Raw genomic sequence first — 22,703 nt, 5'->3', positions numbered from 1 at the left:
TGAGGGTGTCTGGAAGTAACCAGGAAGGCTTGGGGGTCTGGTCTCCTGTGCCTAATATGTCCAATTTGCAGTGCGACGTCGTCGAGTTGGACAGACCATGGTAGGGAAGGCAGAATGAGACAGACGAGACGAGCAAGGCGCACAGCGCAACGGCGCTCGCAGGCAGAAATTCACTGAGTGCATGTGGGTGTGGGTACCGAGCGTGTTGGTCGAAGCGGCCACATCAATGACTCCGTCTTGTGTGAATCTCCATGTCTCTCCGATGCTTCAACGAAATCCAAATCGTACTAGACCAGCTGCACCGTGCCAGACAGGGCAGCCTCCAATAGCACACGAAGACTTGTGTGCGACGTGCAGCACAGGACAACGCGAGGCTGCAGGACAAGATGACGCAATTAGACACATAACAACATGGGAGAGCAGCGCAATACACATACCGTTCAAGTGGATGGGCGGGTGAGCGACACATAACCGGACATGACACAAACGCAGAGCGTGGCAACTGCAAGAGCGTGAGACTCAGGATATTCCTCCAAAACCTGAACTACTCACTGTAGCCTGACGGGTGCTGCATAGCAGAGATCCGACCGCACACCGTAGTATTCATACTTCTGCGTGGATGATGCAGACAAGCTGGTAAGCACGAGGGAACAGAGTCAATTAACATGGGGAAGCGAAAGAGGGTAAGAGGGGCGGATTTGGCAAGGCATGTATCAAAATGCTTACCGTGGTTATCCAGAAAATCAGTACATTCCACCCAGATGCACATCCAATGGAAGATCCTCCTTGACAGAAATGAACCAGGACTAAGTCGTATTGTGTCGCCCTACACCAACATCCACCTCCGCGATGCTTTCCCTGTCGTTGGGCATGAGCCACCTGAAGTCATTCCAGCGCCTCGATCTGCGAGGATCGCGACATCTGGAGGAGATGAGTAAGTCGGCCTGTATTGAAATCGATTTGCCCACCTTCGCCCTATACCACTCGAAACATACCAATGACGATGTGACAAACCACCAGGGTTTGAGAACCGCCATCCAGAGTGAGCCATACCACGCCTTCATTCACCGAAATCGCCTTGTGGGGTCCATGTCCGTAAGGTCATCCAGCTGTTCGAAGCGAGGCGACCGGAAAATGGGACCCCGACCTCCGTCAGTTTTGTGGCCGGCAACGCCCGGAACGCGGTACTTCAAAGTTTTATGTATTTTCGATGCAAAATTATTTCGATACACGCGGAGCGTAAATTCAGTTACTTATACGGCGGCAAATATGCCACGAAACTTGAACAGAGAGACGAAGAGAAGAGAAGAGAGCTTTGACAATCAAGGTAGCTTCAAATAAGTTTCACCCGTGAAAGTTGGTTTGCAAAGTTGAACTGTTCAAGTTTCAGCTGCTGTGATCGGCGTACAGGCTGAAACTTCGGGTGAGGACAGTCAATGTCCTGTCAGTAGCGCCAGGTGCGGAACAGTTGCAGACACAGGCCAAGGTGAGTCGGCCTTGAATAGTGCTCACCAAAGCAGACGTCTAGGTCCCGACGGTCAGACCCGGTGGTCGTGCTGTATGTTTAAATTCAGGGGTCGGTAGCCGCACTAGTTCTTTGCACAATAACAGACATCTGGTTCAGGTACCGAGCCATGCGCATGCTCAACTTCCCAAACTTGAACTGCTCTCCTAAAAACCCCGCAAAGTCGAAGGCTGGCTTGTGACTTGCTTGAGACGGCGTGCTTACATAGTTATGATTACAGCCTTAACAGTACCCAGCCATTAAATCGCCCAGCTGGCCTCTCTTCGAATAATCCTTGGTAAGTTGCTGGGCTGGTTGAGTTGACTAGCAAGCATCTCCGCAGTATCTTCTAACACCGAACACCGAACACAAACCACACTCAGAAATGGAACAAATTTATCAATTCTTGTATACAAGCCCGATAACTGTGGCAACATCCCAATACAAATCGAAGATATCTGCGCCATGAGCGGACATCACTGTACGAGATTTCTGTCAGATATATCTGGCTCAACAGTGGCTCAAGAGAAGACATACCTCTGGACGACAGAGGCATCATGGGTCCCATGCTCATTTACTCTTTGGCGGCTCAGCGCAGCCGCATGCGGGCCAGTTGCAGGAACCGCCGTTAGCCTCGGTCTTAGCGCACTTTGCGGTGTCCTGCAATTAAGTCGAAGAGTGAATCAGCGACGGATATCAAGAATTAGCAGAGCCGAAATTCCACTCACAGACATTGTGTTTGGAGTGGATTGGAGTGTGGTAAAAAACTGAAGACAAGTCCACATGCGGGCCCTCATTTTATACCCCAGCGCATGCGCAGGTCAATCTAACGTGAACAGGACCAAATGTAATGCACACTGTTCTATTGGTTAAGCCTGGCACGAATCACAATACACTAGGTTGTAAGTACAACTTACTGGACGCGCATCTTACATATTGCACTTGGTCCATTGGCTGCACGAATAAAAGAAAACATTCGTTGCTCGTATTCGGTAAGACTTCGATCAGTTGTCCTTCCTCCTTATTTACTCTACTTTTTCGTCTGCAATTACTATAGCAAATGTGCACAGCACTCAGCATATATCGCCGGATACCTGTAGATGACCGCCTCGATGCTGTGATTCTACGCTTGTCATTTGACTGACTCAGCGACCATGTTCATCGAATGTCCTAGTCGATACAACGCGCACCGGAGTACATTCCGGATTCTCCGATAAAGGATAGCACTCCCGGACCTGGAATCACTATAGACTCGCTCCTCAAAGAACGCGTCCACAGAGCTGAAATCATTGTCGGCAATCCATATGAGCACACGATGCAAGTTGTTCATCCTTGTAGAGATCATCATGGTATTTGGAATCACAGGACTGGCTCTCGAGACCAAACTCAGTTGTCAAATGTCAGACGGTGGCGAAGGCGGAGAGCTATCTAGACCTCTGTATTTTTTTGATGACATTGCCAGCGCCCAACCGCTCCGATCGTGTACATTGTCGACGAGAGGACGGCGAATGTATGTTCAACTTCTTTTTTACCGTAGAGTGACTCATGCAATTGCAATTCTGATGCTCGCCGCCACCCGTCGTCCCTCCTTGTTTTCACTCTCGAAGTCTACAGCAGGCCGATACTCCCCGGTAGACCCTCTCAGTAATTCAGAGATCTGCGACAACTCACGTCTGCAGCACCCGAAGTCTCAAGAGAAAGATCATGTCGAGCCATACCCACGAGTGGTCGTGCGACAAATTCATTGCAAGCTTAGATAACGTTCAATCAAAGGCTTCCATACGGTTCCGAGATAGTATACAAAGATAATGAGAACGAATCGAGATCTCCAAGCTGAGGACACAAAGAACAAGCGTGAATAGACCAATCCGATAATAACTTAAATGACCACAGCGCAGGGCGAAGCAACACTACCTCCCCACGCCCACACTCCAAGCCTACCGCACCGTGACCCCATCATATCTCAAACCGCGTCCACACCTCCACAAGTCCATCCGTCGCCTTCGTTGGCACCGCCCACAGCGGCAAGAAGGCCTTCACCTCCTCCAGCGCAGGAATGAGCCCGCTCCCGCTTGACACCCGCCCGCTCGCTGACGCACTCGCGTACTCTGCCCACTCGCACGCCGCCCGCCCGCTCAGCGGTCCCGCGCCCTCCCACCCCAATTCGACCTCAAACCCAGCTCCCCACGTCCGGGTCCACAGCCGCAGCTCGCGCGTTCCCGCCTCTGGCAATTCGTACCCCGGCAGGCCTTCCGCAGGCACGCCCCCGCGCGCCGCATCAAGCACGGCGAAGCGCGTGACGGGCCGGTCAAAGTAGAGCCTGCATCCGCGCGTGTTCGCACCGCGCACGGAGATTGTCGCACTGGTCGCATTGAGCCGCGCTGTGCGCACATCGAGCCACGGTGTGATGTCGTTCCCCGCGGTGCCTCCAGGTGAGGGCAACAGCTCGCTCTCCCACCCGCACGCATACAGCCCGGTGCGCGTCACGTTGTCGACATGACAGCGTACATCTCGACCCCATGATGACGGCATCTCGGGGACGATGCGACGGTCGATGTACCCACTTAGGCCAGTCAGTACCGTCACTGCGTGCACAACATTGGAGGACTGTGTCACGGTAACGTCTCCTACTGCCGGGTACATGGCGAGCGAATGACTGTGCGGAAGTGTGTTTGAGGATATGTCAACCTCCACTTGCTGCTGAAAGTACACCTTGAACGGACGTTCTTGAGTGAACGGGGGGGCAGCCCAAGACGCAGCCAGAGTTAACACGAAGACTACGAGCGTGATGAGCGTGAGCCAAGGGTGCACTCGATGCGCAAACGGCGCCAGCGGAATGAAAATGATTAGAGATAGAATCGCAAGACCCCCATACACTGTTTCGGCACCAGTCAGCAACAGGCAGCATCGCACTCTCACTGCACGACGCACCTATCACCGGGTCGCTCCCATCCACCAGGGTATTCATCAAGCTCTGCAGTTGAATTAGTTCAATCTGGAACACGAGCAGCGCGGGCAGGGGGACAGCAAGCAGCATCTGCGCGATCCACCAGCCGTACTCCTTATACTTCGCCTCTGCCCCCGCTACGCCGCCGTTTTCGACGTTCCGTCGGCGCTGATGAATGAGCGGGGTAATCTCCGTTGGCTCTGTCTCAACAATCTCCCCTTCCTGTTCGTCCCCGCGATCCTCGCCGTCGGGGTGCTCCTGTGCATCATACCGGACCCCGCTAACCAGCCGCCGTGCCGCCCCACTACTCTCATCGTAGTCGCTGTCCACCGTCAGATCCAGTCCAGCCTTGCGCGCATTCTCTGCAGCCTTGAGCCCCCTCACCGATCCCTCCACTAGGGAGACACTGGACGCAAGCCATGTACAAATGTACCACGCAGTTATCCAATACACGCCACCTATTTTGTATTTTTGTATCTGGATGGTTGCAACGATGAGGAGTATCCATGCAAGCAAGAAGTGCTCCAGGAGAACTGCGAGCTTCTGAGAGGAGGGAGAGGAGGGCAAGATAAATTGCAGCAGCTGGAGAGGACAAGTGACAGCGAGGAATGAAAGGGACAAGAACGTGACAAGGACGAGGTAAGGATGCGAGTGGACGACCTGTGAAGGCGTTAGGACCGATGCTGTGATGAAGATGCATCTACAAACTCACATAAGGATTAATCTTAACGAAGGCGACAACCAGCCCGACGTGAGCAGCTATGCCGACAATAAGAGCTATCCAAAATCGGCCCCAGCCCAAGATCACTCGAAGGATCTTTTTGCCTTTTGTCCAGCTTCCACTTTGAATGCTCTCTTCGACGGCTCGCTCTTCTACGCGAAAAATACAAAATGAACAATAAAACGAAAACAGGCCAGTTGAAGCTTACGCAGTGACTTTTTAGAAACTATAAAGAGCATTGCGAGCAATATCAATGTGGTGATCGGCGCGATTACGAGCATGACAATATTTGTAACAAGGAGTGACTGCAGAGAGAAGAGCACTAGTTTGTATTTAAACACTTCCGAATGCCTTTAGTGAAGTCAGGAGCAATCACGAAAGAGCAACTCACAATCGAAGTACACCCCAGGCTGACCATTATCATTACTCGTATCATCACCGTTTAGTAGCTCGATTCCAGCTCCACGTGTAGCCTCAAGCATGGACCAAAGTGCTTTACGGCCTTCCCCATATCCCATACCAGGGATCGAGTCGTAGGGCGTGTGGTAGTATGCACGGTTCTTCCAGAATGCGAAGTCCACGCCAGACATTGGCTCCACCTGGCCTGCCGGTTCATGTATTATGATTAGTGAATCATTGTGTGGTTTTGAAACACACCTTTGAGCCCTGCGGCATATACCTGGAAGTCGGTACGGCTGCGAATGAGGCCTCGCTTGAACGCATCCGAGCTTAAAACATCGGCCTGAAGGTGGGAGATGGCGCCGGACGCAAAGGCGCGGACTGGTGCCAACGACGTCGAGCGAAACAGGATGGGCCGGCTACAAGAAGCGTCAATGAGCACCGAAATGACAGCATATATGCTGAGACCAACCCTCCAGACGCAGCGCCCTCGAGATTCACAAACGTCGATGTGAGATTCGACCAGGGATGCTTAAAGTACAAATATGCGCCGTTGAGCCCGTCCTCCTCTCCGTTGTTGAAGAAAAACACAGCCGTCCTCCGTGGTCGGCGCTCAGGCGTAGCAAAATATCTGATCAGCTCGAGGAGCGTGGTGACGCCCATGCCGTCGTCGGTCGCACCCGGTGCAGTGGAAACTGAGTCGAAGTGCACGGAGAACATGATGCCGTTGGGCTTGGCATGCGGCGCGGAGAGGGGGGGATCAGTGCCGTCAATCTTGACGAGGATATTGTTACCCTCGAAGTAAACGGCGGGACCGTCGGCGACCCAGGATGCGTTGGAAATCGTGTCGTCAGAAACGTGGACATGGTCATATTCCGCAGCAATAGATTCGACTTGAGAGAGGAGGTAAGTGCGGACGTCATCGTTGGTGTGAGACAAGAAGGGGTGTGGTTGGGATGTTATCTGGGCAAGAAGACATCAGTTATCGCTGAGCTGCGACAGCAAGTCATGCAGGAAAGTGTACGCATTTATAGATGGACTCACCCACCTTGTGAAGGTCTGCATATGCGCGATCTAAATCCAGGCCTCGGGTGTCTTTAGGGACATCAAATAGTTCGTCGGTGTAAAGGGCGAGCCAGAAGATGAAACCGTAGAGGACAACAGTGAGCGCAGTGACCGGGCCAGAGGCAAACCTGAACGGAATTGCCAGGCTGCGCAAAGCCATGGCGGATGGTCGTGGTTCGAAAGCAAGCCCTCGGCTGCTCTCTTAGCCTTCGGGGCCGCACGGTGGCGTCTGGACGAGACGTCGACGTCATCACTCGCGTCGAGCAACTTGCCTTCGTCTTGTGGGCAAACTTCGTCGATACATATTGCATATTTTATTCCAGTATAATTTATAGAGGACTCGAAGGTACTTTACAAACTTCCTGTAGATAAATCTAGTGTAATTTCGAAGTGTGGGGGGCACAAAACGAAATATGCGAACTGGAGTCCCAAGGACCACCGAAACACTGTAGTTCCAACAGGGAAGGAAATAAACTCAACATTAAAGCGCAAACAGTATTTTTATCGCCAGCAAAAGATATTGGTAATGATGAAATTCAGGGTGAGCAAGGCGTCAAGGACCATATCCTATACACTACATCTTGTACTACACGAACTCGTAGTCTTGTCCTAAGTAACAACTTAAGGACTCTAAACTTTAGCGACTGGATCATGCGCATTAGTATGATACTCGATATATCAACATGGGTTGCTCAGTTTGCGACCCCGTTACCCCACTTATGGTGGGGTCACAAATAAGAGAGGATAATCCAAGTGACATCTCGCAATCTTCTGCGATGTACGCCTCAAGTTGCGGACCAGTGCAGCCGTCACATAGTTCAACCAACTATTAGATTGAAAGCGCTGGAGGATGTGCTCCCCTGCCGAGTGCAGTTGGATAGCGCAGATCGACCTGTGCAAATAAGCACGGAGAACGTTTGATGAGTATCCCCCAACACAAACTCTTGTAGAGACACGTATTCGTCCATGTCGCGAGAATCGACACCATAATGGATGATGAATACTAGTGAGCCAATGATGAGCGTTTGAGCGCTACATACTGTAATTGAAGCAGACGCGGTCAGTGGTCACACAACCATAGTGCGCATAGCCGATGTGGCTGGCCTTGTCTTGCGCTCGCTTTTCTCTTGTCTACAAATGCTTCCTCAGGTAACAGTTGCCTTGGCGATAAACTGGCTTTACAATGCGACGTCACAACGCAAGTAACTGCAAGATACTCGACAACGGCAGGCCTTGTAAAATCGGACATGACTTGCTTTATTCGTGACACGGCTCTTGAAGCTTGACTGCTGTGGCCGACATGTATATAATGACAGTCCCGGCCTTTGTATTCAGGCTTTAGGACTCAAGCCGTCTCTAGCTGGCACACTACCACGCCATGACTCCCAACGCCGGTCTTGATGCATGCGTGTCTCTCTTTGTGAGCATCTGCTACTACATCCTGCCCTTTCAGAGCGCACGCTCGCGCACAACAGCGCTGGCGCTGAAATTCGATGCGTATTTCTACGACCAGTGGCTACCCCTGTGGGAGCAACTTCGTATGAAATACGCCCTGATGTTACAACTGGTCCAAAATCGCTCCCAGACGAGAGTCCTCTCTCGCGCACCGCTGGAGATCGCGTACGACGAACTCCACCGTTCGTGGAACTACACTTGGTGGCCAACAATACCCTTTTGCGCAGAGAGGAAAGACAGCTGGAAGAAGCCTGCGCCAGGGTCTGTTTCTTTTTCTCGCCACCGTAGACTCGGAGTGCTGACAGCTCGGCAGGCATGTACGGATTCATTGGTACAAGAGCTTACGCGAGGCAGTTGCGCTCCATGAGGCTTCGCTCAATTATCGATCGCCGTCACCATATCGCACCAAGGAGCAACCAGAGATGTTTATGGATATGCCCCTGGGCCCGAGCGGCGAGCTCGACCTCAGCAAGATCGTGTGCAGGTGGAATCTAGAAAATATACTTGTACGCCCTTTCAAACTTTATTCAACATGCGAGATGCTGATCGGGCTATCTCTTCGGGCAGTTTGTTGACATGTCCCGCAAATCACTCTTTCAACCAGCAAGCCCGCACACCATGTCCGGTCTTGCGGTACAGAAACTACTCTTTCCCGGAGACAAAATGCCTCTACTTCGAGCTGTTGGTGCGTGTTTGTGGCCTCCGTTGACTCGAACTCGTCTGATCCACGTTTTGCATTTCCTCACGGACGTCCAGAGATTCCGAGTCCCGAAACCCTCCGAGTGCGGATGCAACGTGCGCAGCTCCTGCAGGGAGCCCTGCGTCCCCTCCGCTGGTTCGAGATGGCTCGCGTCACATTTCTATGGGCGTACATCGCCCTTCGCGATCAACTGACTAATAATTCGGAGCGGACGTACGCGGACTCTGAGATTGCGCTGCTACTGGTCTTCGACCTTTCCTATGCAGTGATCGTGCTTTCAGTCATCGCCTGGGTCGTCAAACTAGAGGTGATCGGTGCCTGGACTGACTGGTTGGGTACTGCGCTCTCGAACGCGGCCATGCGTGCCTGCAATGCCCTGTGTCACATCTCGGGAATACAGTCGAATCTGTAGTGAGTCGTCGTCGTAGACGACGCTGTACCATAGTATAAAATATTCACGCAGTTGTACGATAGGCGCATCATACGTACCGGCCTCTTTCTTTTCTTGCTCCGGGTCGTGAAAATATATGTAGATATGCGTGCACATGAACTCTGTTAGCTTGTATGCTGTATGCATGTCCTGTACATACTATATGTACTATCCACTTTGCTCCGTAGGATGACTGTCATGCTATTCTTTTGACTTTTTTTGCAAGGCTGCATCATTGAGTACAATATCAAAAAAGAAACATCGAATGCAACACTGAGTGAGCTAAACTAGCTGCAAGCTCTTGAAAGTTACGCCGCGATCAATACTAGTACTGCAAAGTGGTGCGTGGTACATCTTCAATTAAACCCAGCCGCGGCAATGATTGCAGCTCGCTCGGGGGAGTAGTATCATTACCGCCTCCACAGCTTCACTTCTTGGGCATATAAGCCACGTAACTAGTTATAGTGCAATCCCAATCCGCATACCATGTGGGGTTGCACAAAAGCACCCGGACGTGGATCGCCGCGATTGTCGTGCAGACTGGCTATATGACGTCTGGTCGGGTCCAAAACACGGATCCTGTTCACAATTGCGGCCCAGCATGCCTCCACTGCATCCAGGAAGGCACGCCACTGCTCCCCAGCTCTAAGTTGCCAGAGTGGATTGGAGGAAAAGATCTCTTCGAGTTTGGGGAACAGTGTTGCGAAGCACCGCGCAGCATTGGCGAGCACATCCTCATCGTCCTGTGTGACAATCGCAGAGTCTAGGAGATCGATGGTAGCTACATACCGGTTCCCCACAAGTTCCCCGTGTTCTGGACCAATCCGTGAGATGTCCATCGCTAAGGTGAGCTCGCATAGGTACGGACAGAGTTTGACTAGTCCAGCGAGCCCGTGGAATGTCACACGCGATCTCTGTCTCCAGCCAACATCAGTGCGGTGGCTGATTCTAAGGCTTTCCAGAGCAGGCCAGCTAGCTGCCATCTGAAGCAACATAGCGTCGCCCAGATCATATTGACAGACAAATGAAAGTTGCAGATGAGTGAGATTGGTGAGAGGCAGAAGAGAGATCATGTCATGGTCTCGGAAGACATCGTCCATAGGGAGGGATTGCGTGTGGCCAATTCGCACGTCAACAAGGCGCATTTTATGCAGAGTTGAAGAATGATTGCACAACGCAGATAAAAATTGGTCGCGCACGAGAGACGACGATGGGCCCAAGACTTCTAGGCCGACGTCCTGCAGTACACCTGGTCGAATTTTTTGAAGTAGAGCGGTGCATGAGCGGACGGAAGCACCACTGTGTTGGCGGGAATTGCTGAGAGAAAGTGTGTGGAGGGAGGGAAAGATGGGCTGATCTCGGACTGCCAAGAGCGGGACGAGATCCTCTCCGGATTCCACGACGAAGTGGAGTTCTTGTAAGGATGGCAAGAGAGCTAAACGGACCATATCGTCCGGATGGAGCCTCATGTTGACGTGGAGCACATTTAGTTTGTCGGATGAGTGGAGATCATTCCACGCCAGCAAGGGAACTACATGAGGGCGATTGATATAAAAATGGAGGCGTTTTAACTGTGGCAGAGGGCCAAATACAGCATGTAAATCTTCTGGAGACCTATTATGGTGCCCGGGTGCCAGTGGGATAAAGGTGACGCTCAATCTCTCAAGTTGCTCCCCAACTAAAAGGGGAGCGAGATGAGTGTCGCTTGTGCTGGACCATGTAAGGATGCGCAGCTGGGGAAATAGCAAAGGTGTCGGTCGTCTTCCAAAAAGGTAATGATGGCCTTTATTCTTGAATGGGTCACGACAATGGATAGGGACGCAAAGATCTAGCACCTTGATCTTCGCTGCATAGTAATCGAAGCGCTCCCAATCCGCAGGAGTAAGCAATCGCGTAATGAGCTGTAATGCGGCTATCGATACCATCATTCGCACAAGACGATGAAAGAAAGATTGCGCGCACCGTGTTCACTCCATCTTCCCGCCAAGCATCCGAAGGCAACGTTCGTAGTATTTGGTCTATGCAAGGCTGCGTGTGCCATAGGCGATTGAGAGCCATGTCTTTGAAGAATTTGCAGGTCAACGCAAGTGCTAGGGTTGCAACTGTATCATATTCAGGCGATGGCCTCATGATCATGTCCCACATAGGTGACTTCGTCGATGGCACATGGCAACCCCAAACTCTAGTACTTGGCTGTGGGCGGGGTTTTGTGTACACATAATCGACAATTTCATTGAGAATCTCGTCGACCTCAAAGCAGTGGTGCATTTGAGACTCGCTGGGCTGTATATACACCCGTCAGTCAAAATGAGGAAGTAAAGTAGCATAAATGCCTAAGCTTCCCGCAATAAGGCTCTTCAATTGTTTCAATACAAACTGGATTGAAGCAGACGAGGACTGAGTTGACTACTGAGGATTCGGGGTTATGAACGCATGAGAGGTATCACATAGTAGCTCTTTCAAAATGTACGGGCTTGGTAGCTTGGCCCTCAGGGGCGTTATCTACTTGCGGCTGGCACATTGGGCGGCTGCGACCAGTCAATCATCACTATCAGACATAAAGCGCCTACCGACAGACATAAAGCGCCTACCGACGACTTGACATGATAAGCAATTGAAAACGAGATTTCACTTCGCCGGGTGGGCCAGTATATTCTGTTTTGAGCGTACTCGGTATGCCCACGGTCACAGACTTTGCCGCTTCAAGGAGGATCGAGACCTCCGCTGTGTTCACTATCGATATTTTGGAAGTTTGAGGGCAAGAGTTATTTGCGCAGAAGACACAATAGCAAAGACTATTATCAGAAGACTCTAAGTAGCTGCCACCTGAGCCCTGTCAGAAGCACGATGCCATCAACACGATGTCGATGTGTAGCCTGTCGTAGGCCTTGCGCCGGCCACATTTTGATTTTCCAGTGCCGTCATAGCGCAGACTCGTACCTTCGCCCGGCTCCGGAACGATCGTTGGGCTGAGACGGGAAATATGCGTAGACAATCAAACTCTTTTTCAGCCTTCGCGAGGAACGCGCGCATGAGCCGGCACGAGGTCAGCAATGAAATCAAACATGAGAAAACTCATCACTCCACGTGTTTCTGCGATATTCTGCAGCTCGACAATTCCATCGTGTTTGTAATCGCAATCTCGGTTGTAAAATTCTGTTCAACGCAAAAGATCGGCCGGGTCAGCGAAGCGAAAGTCGAGAGCCATGAAGTTCGTGACATACATGGGTATGTAGTCAAGGATGTCATCCGCCGGATCACGGTCGCAACAAGACAGTTAAGTCGATCTGAAAGCAAAGATTGTGAGAAGAGCGCGTGCTACGCCTTCCACAGCGGGAGGCATTTCTGGAGAATTCTGAGGTTGTGCGCGTCGCCCTTTGCCACCACTCGTTTGAGGGAGGGGGAGGTAAGTATGAAGCAGTTGCATTGATGACTTTTGGCAGGAAGAAGCAACGATGCCTGACTTTGTAATGATATACTGAGGCAAGTTTCATCCGTCTCTCTGTGTGCTGTTCCACTACTTTGTCAATCCTTCGGCCGCTTCAAGCTTGGGATCGGAGTTGTCCTCATTCCACAGTGCTTAAAGTCCATGACCGCGCTCTCCACATCGGCTTTGAGTATTCTCGGTGTATGATGCATATACGTACCTTGGGAAGCTACATATCATTCAGCTGCTGCACACGCACAATGCTCAGTCGGCGCTACTGTCGAGTTCAAGGGAGCGAGACCGATACCCGATGTGATCTTGAGCATAGCCGCTGTAAATCTGAAGCATGGCTCGACTCAAACCGCGACGGCCGCTGCTGGTCTTGCGTGCTCAAGTATGCTGCGTGTAGCATGCTCTCGTCGCCGTCCCATCCTATTCCCCTCTTTGCTCAGAGTCTCGCCTCTTCGATATCTTAGCGACTCGGTATCACAGTCGAGCGAGCCACCCATCCTCGACATCCCCTCGTCGTCTATCTTCTCCCAAGGCGACCCAATCACTGCCGAGCCCATTCTCCAAGGCGTTACCTGGAAAATCAATCCGAATGAAGCATGGGCCGTCGTCACCGCTGGCTATGGTAGTAGCAAACGCACCCTCTTCAAAGCGCTCATGGGGCAGCGTCGTATTCACCCGCCCCCTCCGAGAGGCGTTTTTCCGTTTTTGAGATTTGAAGATCCCACCAAACGCGTGCGCCTCGTCAGCTGTGGGCGCACTGCAAACCCACACGGTGAGTTCTTCGACTACACCGCGCGCTATGGTGCTATGCGCGAGGAGGACCGGCGGACTCTTCGCGAGACCTACTTCCCAGAGACAGCACGACCTATTCACCGTCTTGCCCTGTCTAATTTCAAAGCGGTCGATCCTCTCTGGAGAGACCCAGAAAAGCGCGTAAAGTTCAACGCGCTGATGCACCAACTACGCCTGACCGACTTGTTGGACTTGCCTCTCATTGCGCTCAGCAATGGACAGACGCGGAGGGCGAGAATCGCGAAGGCACTCTTATCCGAGCCAGCAGTGCTGTTGTTGGACGAGCCCCTTAGTGCGTTCACGACCCACTCTCATATACGCGCATTTATTCATGGCTATTCTACTTTAGCTGGCCTTGATGCCCAGACGCGTTCTCTCATGCTTGACTTCCTCCACTCCCTGCACACATCCAACGATCCGTCCACCCCGCATATCATCCTCGGTATGCGGCCCAAAGACGGCCTACCCGACTGGATCACCCACGTCGCGCTCGTCACTTCAGATCGGACCGTCCTCACCGGCACCAAGGCCGAACTCGCCTCCGCGGCCGAAGGCCAGTACCGCTCCGCCGTCGGCGCACACCCCGCGCAACCCGCACACGCCGCCCCCGGCCAGCGCGCCCTCGGATACGAGGTCGCGCGCCTGACGAACCTCAACGTGCGTTACGGCGAGCGTCACGTCCTCAAGGACATCAACTGGACGATCCACGAGAACTCGCGGTGGCACCTCATGGGCGCAAACGGCGCGGGAAAGACGACGCTGCTCGCGATGCTCACCGGCGAGCACCCGCAGTCGTTCGCGCAATCGGACCGCCTCCGCCTCTTCGGGCGCCACCGCGCGAGCTGGCCGACCGTGCGGCTCGGTGCGCGCATCGGGCGCGTGTCCCCCGAGCTGCACAGCGCATTCCCGCGGCGGGACAGTATGAGCGTGTGGGACGTCGTCGGCACGGGCTTTGGCGGCGAGTTCGTCCCGCGCGGCGCACTCCGCGTCGGGGTCAACGAGGATGGTACCGAGCTCGAGTCGGGCGGGGCCCTCGAGGCGTGGCGCGTCAGGCGCATGTGGCAGGTCCTCGAAGGGCTCGGCCCGCGCGCGTGGACGGGGCGCAGGGTCGACGGGTCGTATGAGGCGCAGGAGGACAAGGCGTTCGCGAAGCGCCGGTTTGTCGACCTGTCCCAGGGCGAGCAGGGCATCGTGCTGCTCATGCGAGCGCTCGTAGGACGGGCGCCGCTAGTGTTGCTGGACGAGGTGTGGGCGGGCATGGTCGATGGAATGGTCGAAGCTGTGTGGCGGTATTTGGCGGACGGCGCGGGAGGGCTCTTGCAGACGCAGGCGTGTGTGGTGATTAGCCATTGGGAGGACGAGGTGCCGTGGGGCAAGGAAGACGGCGTGAAGAGGTTTTTGTTAAAAGACGGCCAGGGAGAAATTGTGGAATAAGCGTGGGCTTGCTCTTGCCCCCGGGAGGTGAGTCCTCGGTTGGCCCCCGGTATGTAGTGCTCAGTATTAATAACTCTAATGCTTTCACTTTGACTCAATATGTCAGTGAACGGGTGATAAGGCCTTGCGATATTCCTCACCATCACTATGCACTATGTTGTAGTGCCCAAACGCCTCCACTTAGTCACAAAAGATGCGTTGTCCTCAGCCCCTCCCCCCCGCGTTCTCAAGGGCATGAGAGTTATGTAAAAACCTCTCATGCAGAATATTTGCACCTCATTCATAGACGAACTTGCCATACTGAGACCCGATGGATACAATATCAGCAACGTATATGCTCATACCGACCTGATTTATTGGCAGCGATGTAAGCTTTGAGCCCTTTTTTATCGTACGTAGACACACACATAAATATAGAGGTTTTTGGACCGAGGGAAAGTTTTGGAGTGGGCTTGCCTCTGTTCCCGGGAGGTGAGTAAAATTTCTGGTATTTGGTGCTCAGTAATAACCCTAATGCATACTATATGCATTTACTTTTGACACCATATATCAGTGACTAACGACGCTTTATGAGGCCTCACGGCCGCATGCATATTCCTCACTATCATCACGCACTCTATGTTCTAGTGGCTGAACATTTCTTTTGAACCGCAAAAATGCGTTGTTTCCTGGTCTCTCGCTTCGACGTCACTAAGGACACGGGGACCTACGTAGGTTTCTCTCATGCGAGATGTTGCGCATGTGTAGACGAACTCAGCATACCGAAACCTGCGGCATAGTACAACATCAGCAACGTAAACGTTCGCAATGACCTGATTGACCAGCAACGACATAAGCTTTGAATCTTGTTCATTAGGTATATGCTCGTATTGAACATTGAACTCTTGGCTAGGGGATTATGAAGTTGTATATACACCAGGACGCATTCGGTTCACACTTGCAATAAGCTTCACCAGTCATTGATTGAACTTTTCTACAATAGTATCGGATCCATCACATACAGATCAGCACGTTTTGGTAAATAAATAAAAAAAAGGAATTTCCCTGTACAACGGCAACCACATAATGCAGTCAATCACAATTTGGATCGTGACAACAGAACTTCCTATGGCGTGCCAATGAATCAGGTCTAGAAAATGAGTCGTTGCACTGAGGACATTTGACACGAGAAACCAACTTCAAATGAGCCGATGCGATGTGCTTAGCGAGATTCGGGGCTTTCATGACCTCCCCACGAAACTCTTTCGTTGGACCCTCTCCCCATGAGTAGGACGTCAATCTTTCCGAATCATAATTGGGATCATTCTGATGGAAGGCACGAAGGTGACGTTTGAGTCCGCCAGGAGATGTGTCGTCCAATGCAATACCGCAATCTCCCGAGGAAGAAATCTTTCTGAGAGAAAGTGCTTCCTGTGGCAGAGGAAGCAGACGAACAGGAGATTCCTGAGACGGACGATGGTCGCTTTGCTTGCTGGAGAAGTTATGTGATCCCAGGCTGGTGGATACTGTGCTAGGGAGGTGTATGGGATCTTTTGCAGTGTAAGGATACGAGATTTTTGGGTAAGCTATAATAGATGGAGGACCGCAATACGCCGGGGGCATGTATCTCTTGATGTTCGAATGCTGCACTGATATTGAGTCGACGGTCGACAATGTACTCGAGCTCGGCGAGTCATCGAAACGGTCCGGACTTGCTGCATATAATTGATATCTTGGAAACACTGGGGGTATCGAGTTCTTGGCGCTTGAATGCTGCGATGGTGAGATTAGGGACGTGCTCAGGGGTGAAAATAAACGTGAAGGATCCGGGTTGGCTGCGATGAGCGGACGATCTCTGCTATAGACTGAGGGCATCAAGCTCTGGACGTTCGAATCCTGCGATGGGGTTGGCATTGACGTGCTCAGTGCGCCGGACAACTGTGGTTTGCGCGAACCGGATGACCAACTTGGCCACCCAGTGGCGTTTGCCGTTCGCTTTGGGGTCATCGTGTCGCCTAGGTCTCCGAAGAGTTCTTCCTGGTCGACTTTGCCAGTGAAACTAAGCATCTCAACTATTATAGAATAGTCAGACCAATCAATAGGCTGTCATGCAGAGTCTCACCTCCAGTCTGTTTGAAAACGATGGTTGGTCTTAGATAATCGAGTATGCGTCGAACGTTTCCCTCCACCTTCGCAGAAAATGCTTCAGTACGAGCTCTGAAACTACTACCAAGTCAACTAAGTGACACGGCATACTTACCATGCCACGAATTGCAGCGCTGTCCTGCAGCTCGGCAACGTTCATCGTATTTGCAATCGCAACTTGTGCTGTGGAGTTCTGTTCAGTGCGAAAGGTCAGCGTAAGCGGGCTCACAAAAGTGATAAGTCATGAATGAATATCGTACATCAAGTATATAGTCCAGGACGTCGCACACTGGGTCGTACGACTACAAAAAGAATGTTGAGTTCGACGACAATGAGTAGTTGTTGAAGCAACATACAGCTTCCACTGCAGGTACCATCTCGAGGGAATCTTCTGACGTCTCCATTGCCCATGCACCATCACTGTCATCGCCATCGTCCCGCGGAGACCAAGGTAGCTCAGACGGACCAGCAGCAGCCCTGATTACCTGTGGTATCAAGAAGCGGCGCCTGACCTTGTAGTAATGCATAAAAATGCACTGGTTGAGTACGGGTGTGGGTGTCGCCTCCTCAGCTCTCTGCTTCCCTTTTTTTGTCTTCTTCTGCCTTTTCCTATTCCCTACGTCGTGCCCTATATCGTGCCCCAATGCCGCATCGTCGATCTCCGGTTTAGTACTGTACGCACTCCTTCGCTCGATCCAGCATCGAGCATGCGTCTCGGTTCCAGAAATTGAAAAGGAAGCGTTAGCGACGGAATCAGTCCCAGCTTGGATGGAGAGCTTAGCGGAGTGGCCTCCACTAACAATCGTGCCGATAAGCCATTCCGAAGCCTTGACCCACCCACTAATGAATACGATATCTCCCTTGTCGACTGTCAAACCAATCCTCGTCGTGGTAAGTCGGTACCAGTCATTATAGTTCTTGATAATATAATCTGTCATTGCTCGGTGCTCCCTGATAAATCTCAATTTGGCGCTCTTTTGAGGCAATACCAGGACAGTACCTTGGTCACTAGTGCACTGCCAATGCAGCTGTAGTTTCGTCGAATGGCTAATGGACGCATGATTGCATCAGTGTTTGACACTATGAGCCGGGTTGGACAACTCACGTTGATATGTCTACATCCATACTCTGGCTACAAACACTCTTGCTGCAGAGCGAGTGAGTGTGAATCTCGTTTGCATTCTCCGAAACAAAGTGCGGTTTGATCTGGAGAATCGTGGTATCATCTATCACCTTGTGGAGCTCTAAGAAGTCATTGAGTGATTGCCAGTGGTCAGCGCTAGCTCAGCTTGTGTGCCGCCAGAGGCTGGTGGTCCAGACAGACAGACATCCCCCGAATATCCTACAGACCCCCTTCAAGATGCAGACGCGACGCCTGTTGGTCGCAGTGTGTGCACACAACTGACTATTTTGAAACTCATTATATCAGCATGGACATCGAAATTGTGAACGTGTTGAGGAGAGCAGAATCCTATATAACGAGGAGATGCTTCTTCGGGAATAATAAATCAAGCCTCAGGTTTTTAGTGATTAAGATCGTCTCGTGTATCTCCTTCTGCTTGCAACTAGTTCACCCTCTGAATGCTCCCAGTCCACTGCTTTCAATAGCCTTCAAGACGCCATCAAAACGCGCAACAGATAAGCGGCGAAATTTTCAAAACAAACATAGACACCTAGAGCTGGTGGCCAGTTTACCTGCTTATCCATTTCGTGACGGATTGTCATTGCAGATTTCTCGTTGATGATTGATCACATGAATATTAACAAGGAGACAATCATACAAAAGCCCCACTGAAAGAGGAAGCTAGATGAGAGATGATACATTACATCCATTATATAAATGAACGCCGTACTGGTGATTGTAGAATACAATACCCTTCAAATGTTCTTTCCAATGAATTAGTGTGTGTATGTGTGTATAGCGAGCGAGAGCAGTGCGATTATGACATGCGCGATTAAAAACAATACAGTGGATCGATCTGGTGGCGCCGAAATCAAATAAACAAACAAACGAGAAAATCAATGCGTACCACTATGCGACCAGTCGTTTTAGGTGATATATGCCTTCCCGAGCGACTGCAACGGTGTCGTACAACACGCGTTCTGGAGGAGACTCGGCCCGTGATCGAAGGCGCCATCGGAGTGTGACGCTGTTCAGCGATGCGCAAATGTCCTGGAACGACCCCAAGACTTCTTCAACAGTGGGTCGTTTATCAGGTGCGCGTTGTGTCATTGACGTTATAAGCGGTCGTAGAAAGTCTAGGCCATGATATTTCTGTGATCGTCTCAGTGCGCATATAGAGGAGATAAACAGCAGCTAATGACCTCATAGAACTCTGTGCGGTAAAGATTGCCGAGAGTGAAGATGTCCACCTTGAACGCGTCGTATGGTACCTCAGATGACAGCTCTGGCACGTCCTTGTCTCTACCCTGTCTCCCGAGCACGTACGTCGATGATCCCTCCAGAAATCGCGTGGAGATACCGAAGTCGATGAAGTAGTAGCGCACGGGACAGTCGAGACGAGACAACGGAACAACGTCGAACACCCCATCTGTGGTATAGTTACGGCGAACGGGGTGGTGTCCATGAGGATACAGCGGTCGACCATCCATCATGATATTCGCAGCTGCACAGTCCCTGAAACAATTGTCTCATTGGATTTCAAGCTAAGACTGTCATACCGCGACTTACCGGTGTGCTATATAATTTCGATGTAGGAAAGAGAGCCCCTGTATTCAACAGACGACGCCGTAAGAACTTAGCATTACATCAGGTAAAGAAACACACTTCGAGCGTCTGTTGTACGAATTCGACGACCTCTCCAATCGCTCTGAACTCGGGGTCATTAAATGGCCGTAGATACGGCATAATCAAGAGCGATTTGTTTGTTTCTAAAGGGTCTGGTAGAGTATCGAGTACAGGGATGCAGTGGTTTGAGGGGTCTTTGCGGAGTGAGGATGAAGAGAGAAAGGAAGCGATAGCGATTTCGCCGCTGTTATTGCGTGTTGTCTTGAGCGCTACAAGAAAACCATCGTTCTGGCGAATAGCATCAATGACATTGAATTTCTTCATAGAAGAGCAACGTACGGAGTGAGCTTCATGCATAGCAACTGGACGGACCACATACATGTAGGATTATTGAGTCTTCACAAAATGCGGGATCCCGAGAGGATCCCAACCAGGATGGACTCCAATCTGGATGATAGCGAGCTCTCAGCATGTATCCATGGTCCTCCAGGTGTGCTTGGCGATCCCTCCAGAAAAGCTCTGTTGGTCCGAGATCATAAGTGCCTTTCTTTGTTAGTTCCTCGTAGTACTGGGCTTCTTCGCGAGATATTATTGCATAAGACGGCAGGTTTTTGTTCCCACTGGTCATATTCCGGTTGAGTGAAGGTTGAGAGTGAGCTTCTTCGGGTGGACTGGGAGCTCGACTTTCAACCTCTAAGCGCTCAGCAGTAATCAAGCTTCACGTGACCGCATATACCTGAACGCGAGGTGAGTTGGCCCTTGGGCCTCGTTGTTTTTCCGCCGTTCGTGTGTTTGTAGTGATATATGGATAATGTTCACAATTACGCCACATTTTCTCGGGCTCCATGCCGACAACACATGCATCTCTGTTGATTCATCATCAAATTCTCATATATGTAACGTATGCCATGCCTGCTCATCCCCATCATCATCTGAGTCGACCGTCTTGACACAGAAGTGTCAAGAGCACTTCCGCTTTCCCATTGAGCAACAGCTCTCATCCTGATGTCTTCTTCAGACGACTACAACATATTTGGGGCGGTTACTGGTGCACTGGGTACCATGGGCTTAGTGCAAATACTCTGGGTCGTCATCAAGAGCCAGCTACCATCTTCGAAGCTCAAAGTGTTCGACCAGACATTCGAAGAAACAGAATCACTTCTCCGCTTGGTGTCCGAGGAAGGTATATTCGTCAACAGTGATTATATCGCGGTAACCAGGCGGGATTTAATTCGGTAAGACTGCGCCACACTGCTCTCTTGGCGATTTTATACCAGTGCGTCTAGCATTCGAGCCCGCTCAGAGAAGTATCGGAATGCGACGTACTGTGCTACAACATTCTGGAAGCAGCTTAAGGGGATTGTAACAGGACTCTCGCGCAAGATTTCCGTCCTTTGCGATGAAGTCGTAGAAGTACGAGCTAACATCTCGGTGAGTGATCGACGTGCTACATTGACTCGATGCGGCGCGTTGATACATGGTTAGTCTACAACCGAGGAGACAAGAAACAAACTCGGGGGCGAGCGCGGCGAGCAGGTTACCCTCAACTGGCTTCCTATGTCCCCAACTGCCGAAGTATCCCCCACAGATAATGCACGGCCGTCAGATGCTTCGAGTAAATCTCTTCTTGTGCCATAGTCTTTTATTACGACTGATCCCGCACTTGTGTCAGGCTGTTCCATTTGGCAGCGCTCCAAAGCGTTTATTGTTATCACCACGAGTGACCTGGCGACTACTGTTCGCAGCCACATCCCTGTTAAAGCTTCTCCGGCGTCTCCTGATGAACCGTCATTTCCCTCGTCGTCCGCGCTTTCAAGCCAGCCAGATTGCCCAGTCTTCTCAACTCCTCTTCCGTCGACGACGAGCAATATCAGTGAATTGCAGTCTTCATATAATGCGACTGAAATTGCGACCGCCCCACAGTCGACGTGTCGGCGGTACAAATATTTTTCCCGTAATACATGGGGCCTTCCGCGTAACGTTCGGCGCATGCTACAGAAAATCGACCAGGAACTCGCTGCGCGCGACATTACCCATCCTGCACTCTCGCGACTCTCTAAGTCCATACGCCTGGGAAGACGGGGTCGCAGATCACTCGCAGCGTTGCACACGCACTATGTCCGAGCTACGGCAGCCAGAAACAGTACAAATGTCGAGAGGTGCGCGCATGACCAGGTTGTGTCGAAGTACGAGGAGGACGGCTGGGAGGACGATGATGAGATTGACATGCTCAGTGGGGTGCCTCAGTTTTTGTATGCTCATGATCGCATCACTATACACCCACCAGGCTTGGTGTGAAGTCGCACGATCGGTTTGTGGTCTGTTGTACGATTCAGGATTTTTGACTGATGATCAGAGCAGGTAGCCAGAATTGCATTCAAGGAATTCCAACTGATTTATCTATTTACATTGGCCTATGCGAATCAAGTACATCGGGACTATAGAAACGGCGGAGAGCCACAGGGCTTCTGGACGCATGCGCGCACATTGTATAAATTATTTCTAACAGCTCGTATAGGTTAGCTTGCGAACCTGGATAGCGATCGGCGTGTACATCGCTCCCTTGTAATTCAATTTCTATCAAAAATACATTTATCCACTAGGGAGTGTTAGGCATTCAAGAGACTATTTATTAGCAAGGTGGTGTCACAAATCGGGACAGAGTTGGATTTGGTTTTTCACTCACTGCCAGTAAAGTTCCTCCCGGCCCTGTCTCTGTGTCGATGTCTATAATGTAGGTGCTCAGCACTCAGTTGCGACGTCAATGCAACAGCGTTATTTAGTAGCTCCGAAATTGTCGACATGATCCAAGCACAGTCTCGAAGCCACGAACGGTTTCTTTTTTGCCCCTTTATTGTCCGCGAGGGCTGAGCTCTATGCAGACAGTAAATACATCAAGTACGGAAAGTTTGGTATGTCTCCGCGAGCAATTCAAGTATTGCGT

The 22,703-nt window shown here is 51.3% G+C and overlaps 7 protein-coding genes across 7 annotated transcripts; 3 read left to right on the top strand and 4 right to left on the bottom strand.

Annotated features, from left to right (window-relative positions):
- Positions 1-3,460: 3,460 nt before the first annotated feature.
- Positions 3,461-6,796, bottom strand: FIBRA_03585 (uncharacterized protein; the record flags this gene model as incomplete). The annotated part of the gene is made up of 8 exons (XM_012325422.1): positions 3,461-4,380; positions 4,436-5,111; positions 5,164-5,324; positions 5,381-5,512; positions 5,564-5,776; positions 5,830-5,990; positions 6,044-6,534; positions 6,620-6,796. The coding sequence occupies 8 exons, from the start codon at positions 6,794-6,796 to the stop codon at positions 3,461-3,463; spliced, it is 2,931 nt and encodes a 976-aa protein (XP_012180812.1).
- A 1,218-nt stretch (positions 6,797-8,014) lies between these two features.
- On the top strand, positions 8,015-9,203 carry FIBRA_03584 (uncharacterized protein; the record flags this gene model as incomplete). The annotated part of the gene is made up of 4 exons (XM_012325421.1): positions 8,015-8,352; positions 8,405-8,597; positions 8,659-8,776; positions 8,848-9,203. The coding sequence occupies 4 exons, from the start codon at positions 8,015-8,017 to the stop codon at positions 9,201-9,203; spliced, it is 1,005 nt and encodes a 334-aa protein (XP_012180811.1).
- Positions 9,204-9,676: 473 nt separating this feature from the next.
- On the bottom strand, positions 9,677-11,146 carry FIBRA_03583 (uncharacterized protein; the record flags this gene model as incomplete). The annotated part of the gene is made up of 1 exon (XM_012325420.1): positions 9,677-11,146. The coding sequence occupies one exon, from the start codon at positions 11,144-11,146 to the stop codon at positions 9,677-9,679; it is 1,470 nt and encodes a 489-aa protein (XP_012180810.1).
- A 1,898-nt stretch (positions 11,147-13,044) lies between these two features.
- Positions 13,045-14,886, top strand: FIBRA_03582 (uncharacterized protein; the record flags this gene model as incomplete). The annotated part of the gene is made up of 1 exon (XM_012325419.1): positions 13,045-14,886. The coding sequence occupies one exon, from the start codon at positions 13,045-13,047 to the stop codon at positions 14,884-14,886; it is 1,842 nt and encodes a 613-aa protein (XP_012180809.1).
- Positions 14,887-15,961: 1,075 nt separating this feature from the next.
- Positions 15,962-17,948, bottom strand: FIBRA_03581 (uncharacterized protein; the record flags this gene model as incomplete). The annotated part of the gene is made up of 6 exons (XM_012325418.1): positions 15,962-15,991; positions 16,060-16,937; positions 16,988-17,054; positions 17,126-17,203; positions 17,271-17,312; positions 17,367-17,948. The coding sequence occupies 6 exons, from the start codon at positions 17,946-17,948 to the stop codon at positions 15,962-15,964; spliced, it is 1,677 nt and encodes a 558-aa protein (XP_012180808.1).
- A 1,094-nt stretch (positions 17,949-19,042) lies between these two features.
- FIBRA_03580 (uncharacterized protein) lies at positions 19,043-20,387 on the bottom strand (the record flags this gene model as incomplete). The annotated part of the gene is made up of 5 exons (XM_012325417.1): positions 19,043-19,285; positions 19,336-19,648; positions 19,703-19,740; positions 19,799-20,077; positions 20,139-20,387. 5 exons carry the CDS (start codon positions 20,385-20,387, stop codon positions 19,043-19,045), a joined length of 1,122 nt encoding a protein of 373 aa, XP_012180807.1.
- Positions 20,388-20,764: 377 nt separating this feature from the next.
- On the top strand, positions 20,765-22,057 carry FIBRA_03579 (uncharacterized protein; the record flags this gene model as incomplete). The annotated part of the gene is made up of 4 exons (XM_012325416.1): positions 20,765-20,994; positions 21,046-21,190; positions 21,245-21,374; positions 21,432-22,057. The coding sequence occupies 4 exons, from the start codon at positions 20,765-20,767 to the stop codon at positions 22,055-22,057; spliced, it is 1,131 nt and encodes a 376-aa protein (XP_012180806.1).
- Between the last annotated feature and the right edge of the window lie 646 nt (positions 22,058-22,703).

The sequence above is a fragment of the Fibroporia radiculosa genome, assembly GCF_000313525.1.
Source record: "Fibroporia radiculosa TFFH 294 genomic supercontigs, scaffold2117, whole genome shotgun sequence".
NCBI lineage: Eukaryota > Fungi > Basidiomycota > Agaricomycetes > Polyporales > Fibroporiaceae > Fibroporia > Fibroporia radiculosa.
This window is presented reverse-complemented; position numbering and strand designations above follow the sequence as displayed.